The 6,955-nt window shown below is 38.8% G+C and overlaps 1 protein-coding gene across 3 annotated transcripts; it reads right to left on the bottom strand.

Annotated features, from left to right (window-relative positions):
• Positions 1–1,972: 1,972 nt before the first annotated feature.
• Positions 1,973–6,315, bottom strand: LOC122979752. 3 transcript variants are annotated; one of them, XM_044347460.1, is made up of 4 exons: positions 6,228–6,315; positions 4,142–4,625; positions 3,086–3,222; positions 1,973–2,854 (listed from the first exon to the last, which is right to left on the bottom strand). In XM_044347460.1, exons 2-4 carry the CDS (start codon positions 4,615–4,617, stop codon positions 2,682–2,684), a joined length of 786 nt encoding a protein of 261 aa, XP_044203395.1. In that variant the 5' UTR covers positions 4,618–4,625; positions 6,228–6,315; the 3' UTR covers positions 1,973–2,681. The 3 variants fall into 3 exon arrangements, with proteins under 3 accessions (XP_044203395.1, XP_044203396.1, XP_044203397.1); XM_044347461.1 differs by lacking the exon at positions 6,228–6,315 and adding an exon at positions 5,887–6,163; XM_044347462.1 differs by lacking the exon at positions 6,228–6,315 and adding an exon at positions 5,913–6,163.
• Positions 6,316–6,955: the final 640 nt, after the last annotated feature.

Raw genomic sequence — 6,955 nt, 5'->3', positions numbered from 1 at the left:
AGTCCAAAAGGTGCAAATGTCACTCCAATTTGCACAACCTTACTTAAAAAAGGAACAACAAACACAGAAAAGAGCAAGGCTGGTCAGTAGAGACCCCCAGAATATCTCTTCATATGTCCAAACACAGGATGTGGTGAAAGGATCCTTTGGGACATGCGTATATGGGGCATTAATCACTCATCAGTATTACAACATATCTGAGACACGCTGTTACTTATGCTATTTCTTAACAACGTAACTCTAATACCACCTCCACAAAATGGCACTGCAAGACTATTACAGCTACTGCAGCAATTCAAGGGGAAATCCACCCTAAACCAAACATACTTTTTTTTTTTTTTTTTTTTAAATGATGCTGGATTGGTTAAGATTTTTGAATGTGAAGCGGTCTCTCACAAAGCTAAAACTTAGAGAACTCTAGTATGTGAGCTGCTCCAATGACAATGAGTAACAGATGGGCTTTGTGAGCAGATTGATGGTGTTGAGGGGGACATGAAATGAGGAAACGGGCAGATTTTTTTTGTGAATTACAGTCATTTCTAAATGACATGGGTCACAGGGATTTGAAAACTGTGACAATACAACCCTTTCCTGTCATAGAGGCAGCTAAAGGATTTGATTTCATGATGACATGACAAATTTCTGGTGTCTGGATTTTGGGAGAGTTCTTCATGCTCACAAATATTTATTAAACTGTCGAGGATCAAACAAATAACATATGTGAATTCTGCAGTGGAGTGGATTTCCACTTTAGGGAAAGCCAAGTTTGCAAAGAATGATCATCAGTAGAGTAAATTAACACTGACATTTGGTATGGGTCAGCTTCCTGGAAACTAATGCTTCAACACAATGTAAAATGAACATTCAGACAATCATCCATCCATAAATGTGTTTTATAAGCCACTTAGTCTAGAGGCTATCCCAGCATGCATTGACTGAGAGGCTGGGTAAACCCTTGATCAGTCAAAATGCCATCACATGTTTACACAGAGAAATGTTCCACATTCACACTCACAGTATTTTAGAGCATGTCTTCAGACTGCGAGGGGCACCCGCAGCAGCACCTCGAGGAAACCCACACTGACACGCAAATCTTCCTGCTGTGATGTAAGGGTGTTAACTAATGAGACAATGCTCCACCCTGACAGAATCATCCCTATGATATGTTAGAAACCTTCATGTCATGTTTTTGTCATTTTTGGCACTGTATCCTTAACTGTCTGAAACTCTTATAAACAATTTACACCCAAAAGGAGTGCAGGAGTCCATCTCCATCTTAAGTATCTGCCAGCACCATAAAAGCACAACAATATCGTCTGTGTGTGTGTCATCACCACTCCTCCAGTCACATTTGCCCAAAACATTAACAATGGAACTCTCACAAAACGCAGAGGAACCTCAAAAAAGCAACTTCATCTCCTTGCTAGTCATGGATTTGATGATGCATACTTTTGCTTGAAAAAAAAACAAACAAACAAAAACAAAACAGACTTAAAATTCAACTGCAAAGCCTATCAGAGTGCACAGCTGTAGATTTCACCACAGATTACAACCTCAATGTATTATTGACATGGTGTCTGTGGACATGAATGATTTAATATTACTAGATGACATTAATCAGTGCAGTAACAGTTGCCTGCAAATACGTCTTTAGTTGCATTCTGAATAAAAGTACTGGGAGAAATGGGGTTAAACAGTGCGCAAGTAAATGCTTGTGTCTCCCAAGTCCTTGGGAATGAACCCAATGAACTCCCAAAGGTGTGGAAATAACGCCATGAAAACAAAATGTTACACCGACGCTACCATCTAGTGGCCAAAAGTTGCCATTGCTTCAAAACTCTCTCCAATAACAACAGATGAGAAAATCAGTTGGTTAATGTGCTAAACCGGCAGTGAGAGCGTCCTGCTTCACATGTGAACCTAATTTTGACTGGAACAGTGACTGGTGGAGATAAACATGCAGGGTCTGACCTCAAGTTAGAAGAAAATTTATTGCGATTGTAAAAAAAAAATGAAAATGAGGCTCTGAACAGGCAGATAACGATTTGTTGTTGTTACATAATCAAACCATAATTTCTTAGGTTAGGCTTGCTGTCTCATGAGAGTCAAATTAAAATAGTTACTTCATATACTTGCTGTGAACATGTGCAATTTGCAAACAATAAAATTGATCATACAGCACAAAAGAGTAACTTATTATGACAACAGAATTCCCATTTCAGGCATTTTAAAACAAACTTTTAGATAAAAACGATTACTTCAGTTCTTGAAAGACGAGCAAAATGATGTTGACAAGAAATGACCGTTTCCAATAGCAACGATAAGTGAAGCGGTAGAACAGCAAAGCATGGTTAACTAAAATCATTCCTCAAGATCAGAAAAGACTAACAAATTTATGTAGCGCAATATAAAACAAATATAAAATCTGAATTTAAAATATAAAATAAAACCTAGGATAAAAAAACAACCTCCAATCTTTGACCTATGATAGCATGAACAGATTTGGATTTGAAGCTAAACTAGAGTAAGTTTTGAATTTCATTTCTTCCACTAATGCTTAGATGAGGAAAAAAAGAAAATCTCTTACTAAACAATTATTCTAAACACATGTATTGATCCAGGATCGCCATTAACGACTAACTAGATCCATAGCAGAACTACAGCAGCATTTGTCTGGCTTACTAGTCAGCGTCTGCGAACTGGTCTGGCTCAGTGGGAACGCTGTAGCAGAACCACTTGACGGGGCGCGGGTGGCGAGCGGAAGGGCTGTAATTGGCTGTCACCGGTGGGTCGACAGAGTCCCTTTGCTGAAGGGTCAAATCCCGCAAAGCAAAATGGAGCACGTCTTCTGGACCTGGAAGAGGCACAGAAAACCAGTAAAACATCTGTACTCGGCCTGACCTGAATTCCAAAAATAGCACAGAAACCCCAGCGTACATGAAAATACTGTATCCTTCAAGTTCATTTATACAACCTAAATATTAATAAATGTATGTACATTTCAAGCATCAGCATATAAGTATCAGTACAGTGCTGGGGATGGAGAAATTGTGATTTTAAAATTGTATAAATGCATTTTATTTACCATAGGATTGGACCCCAAAACACATCTTTTCCCAGTTGGTAACAGTGACCTCTTGGATCTCTTTTTCCCAGTCCTCCTCCTCTTGTGGTGGCACCAGAGGGGGTGTAGGATTCTCAGGACAGGCCAAATCAGTGTCTCTATGAAAGTAGTCAGATTATTACAAATATTCAGTAATACATAATGAGGCAAATGTTTCCTTTACATAGGGACTGCTTTTTGATAAGAGAAGTTAACCAAATGTTCATTATTTCTGTTTATCTGACACTGTTCTTGTTTTTTTTGGCAATACATACTTATTCAATATTTAGTCAGGGAGCAGTGGGAGCTATTACAGGGATAGTTAGACATTTCGTGCCATGTGTTAGATAACAAGATTGATACCATATTCAAATGTGCACACAGCCAGCAACAAGTTTGCTTAGATTAGCATAAAGACTGAAAACTGGCTGGCCTGGCTCTGTCCAATCAGAAAGTATCAAAAAACATATCAAAATCCACCTACAAGCACCTCTAAAGCTCACTAATTTAATCTGTACAATAATCAAACAGTAAAAAAACAAGAATTGGTTTATGGGACTATGTTCTGGCCTAGCTGTTTCTAATCTTTATGCTAAACTAACCGGCTGCTGGCTGTAGCCTTATATTTAACAGACAGATGTGAAAGTGGTTTCAAACTTTTCATCCAACTCTCAGCAAGAAAGCCAATAAGAATATTTCTCCGAATGTCAAACTATTTCTTCAGCACTAATTGAATTGCACATCTCGAGACGGTAGTTAGACCAAATGATTGAGGCATTCAATATTATCTTGTCAGTTGAAACAGGCCCAGCAAAAACATAGGAGACAGTATTTCATCTTCTATAACTCATATCCTGTCTTCACTCCACAACACATTCTTTCATCCATCTGTCTGACTGTCAATTTAACCACTACATCTGTCTACCTTCTAACAGCTCACACTTCTGTCACATAAGGGAGATTCAACTGACAGGAGTGAGTACTTGTGAATTAATTTGCATTTTCTGCACTCAAAGCGATGTCAGGTAGGCGGCACACCTCTTCTTATGTCTGAATTTCCTCCTTCTCTGGTTCTTCGCTGCTGCAGACAGGCTGGGCTCTGGTGCCATTTGGTCAGATCTGGGCAAAGTGTCTAGACTGGTGGCCTCATTTACCAAGATAGCACCTGAAGTGCCTCCACTGCTGACCCTGCCAGCTGTTGAGGCATCCGTAACGGCCGAAATTGTGCTTCTTTGTTTCCAGAAAGTCCTTTGGGGCGGTGCTTTTGTTCTCTTGCCCTTGTACCCATGATTAATGTAACCATTAACCATGCATTGCGGTTTGGTACCATTCGGTGTGCCAGCTGGCGTGCTCTCACTGGTTCTAGTGGCAGCAGCTGGGAAGTCATTGTGAACAGCAGCTCCATTAACCAAATCTGAGCCTGGGACCTGACTGTTCATCAGACCATTGGCTCCACAGGTGTTGCGACGCGTTTGTCTTCTTCTGCCCTCGAAGTTCATACCATTCTGGGGCATTGCGTTACCTATAATGTATAGTTAAATTAAACAAAACAACTTCAAATTTAGAATAACTTTATCCTGTTCCATTTATCTTGCATGATTAACATATATATTTATATTAGGGATGTATTAATATCTGTACATAACAGTGAAAATATAAATTATCATTCGCATTGTATTTTATGATTAATTAGTTTAAAACAATGTGAAAATCAATGGTGAAATATCTTGGTAACTACTGGATGGATCATCATGAAATTTGGATATGGTCTCCTGGAGATGAATCCTAATAGAAAGTATAAAATGGCCTGACCTTTGACCCCCTTTGTACTTCACAAAATCCGATTGTATTGATGACATTAATAAAACATATCAAGTCATATCAAAACCAGTAAATCTAACATACACATTGGAATACCTATAAAAATATGTTGCAAATTTTAATAAAAGCAAAACCTCAATTTCTGTTTCTTTCCATGTATTATAACATACAGTCCAATTTACCAAAATATGTTTTGGATGCACTTGGAAAGCTGTTGTTGATAGAGGTAGGGAAGTAGAGGAACTTAGACATAAATGAATATTATATGACTTGCAGCTAAAGCACTTACAAGGTTTGGATGGGCATGAAAATATAAGATGAGCAACTCCACCTGTCAATATGTGGAGGGAAGACCATTTTGGTGTCATAAATGATGAGCTGAAGGTAAAGAGTAGGCTTTGTGAAACATGTTCATACATGCAGCAGTTTAAATCAATCTGTGATGGACAATGGTGCAGTCTGATCCATGTGTCTGTTAGGCTTCTCCATAGCAACAGTGGCTGAAGTTCATGGGTATTGTTGTACTTAAAACATTTGCTAAACCAAACTAGACTGATTTAATTAAAATGAATGGCCATAAGACAAACTTATGATATCATTAAATGATATCATATGATACCTTTTAGACTCCCATGTTTTATGTGGAGGAAATCGATTGAAAACAACTTTATAATGGGACTTTTACGGTGGTAAAAATACTTCGAAATATAAATTTACAGTATCCAACATTGATTTTGAATGAAAGTCATCTTGGGCAACTGTTGAAAGTTTGGTTTTATTCCACCACTAGCTCTTATTGACACTGTTGTTCTCCTGTATTTTATATTTTATATTCTCCTCCATTGTGCGGTCCAACAGAAACAGTAGGCCATGTTCCCTAAAGAATACACTCGCTAATATTTTGTTGGAGTAATGTAACACAGGTAGTTGACCTTTAACATTTACCTACTTTAATGAGTTACCTGAATTCTCGCAACAGTATTTTTACCTCTTCAAGACTTGACATTAATCAAAAATCACAGTTGTAAGTGACTTTCAGTGGGACAGTGCCCATCAGTGCCCTGATGAAGAGACTCTGTACCAGGTTAGCTGCTAGGTTAGCTAACGTCAGGCTACTTGTTGTAGTTAGCATCCTTGGCTAGTTGTGATTGACAGCCATGGTTGTGTTGTTGATGGTTTGGGGACAAAGCAACGACGAACTAACAAAACGCCGGATACAGCCGAGGGAAGACAACAGATCCAGTTGATTTTAATTCATTACTTAATTCCAAATGGCCTTCGGTTTAATTTCACTACATCTCACCTGTGCTGTGGTCTGAAGCACACCTCCTCCGCGGAGCACTGGCGTTTATTCACGGTGAAGGAGGAGACGACAGGTGGCGCCACAACACACCTAACTGATGTATGTGGATTTAATGTTTTTAAGATAGATAGATAGATAGATAGATAGATAGATAGATAGATAGATGATATAATGATAGATATACACACACATGTCCTGCGCATACACTTTTATTTATTGTTGGACTGGGGCTGTTTGGGTTAGGCCTCTAACTTCTAATTAGGGGAAATCTTAATGCTACAGCAGCATACAATGATATTTTTTTTAAAAAATAGTATGCTACTACTACTACTTCCTGTAGTTTTGTGCCAACGGTTTGGGAAAGGCCCTTTCCTACATAACAAAACCCCAGTGCACAAAGTGAGGTCCATAAAGCAATGGATTTCTGGCTTGAAGGAACTTGCCTGGCCTGCACAGGGCCCTGACCTCAACCCCATCCAACACCTATTGATGAATTGCATGGGAACAAAATCCTGCTGTCAATGCAGCATGTTAATGTCTATGTTTTTAATATGAAATGTGTATTTTTCTAGTGTCCACATATTTTAGTAGCTGTGGATAACTAGATAGATCTATGCCTCCCTCCCCAGTTATATACAACCCTACAACATTTTCAGATGTTTTACATTATCTCGGTACTGTAGCGATGTGCCTCCATACTGCTATCCTTCATCATCACAGCAACTGGC

Source organism: Thunnus albacares, chromosome 3 (genome assembly GCF_914725855.1).
Source record: "Thunnus albacares chromosome 3, fThuAlb1.1, whole genome shotgun sequence".
Taxonomy (NCBI): Eukaryota; Metazoa; Chordata; class Actinopteri; order Scombriformes; family Scombridae; genus Thunnus; species Thunnus albacares.
This window is presented reverse-complemented; position numbering and strand designations above follow the sequence as displayed.

Excerpts from the sequence above, each read along its gene's own strand:
- LOC122979752 (XM_044347460.1), bottom strand. The coding sequence starts at position 4,617 with ATGCCCCAGAATGGTATGAACTTCGAGGGCAGAAGAAGACAAACGCGT. Across the intron at positions 3,223-4,141 it reads AAATTCAGACATAAGAAGAG|AGACACTGATTTGGCCTGTC; the intron begins GTGTGCCGCCTA and ends CTACTTTCATAG. Across the intron at positions 2,855-3,085 it reads TTTTGGGGTCCAATCCTATG|GTCCAGAAGACGTGCTCCAT; the intron begins GTAAATAAAATG and ends TGCCTCTTCCAG.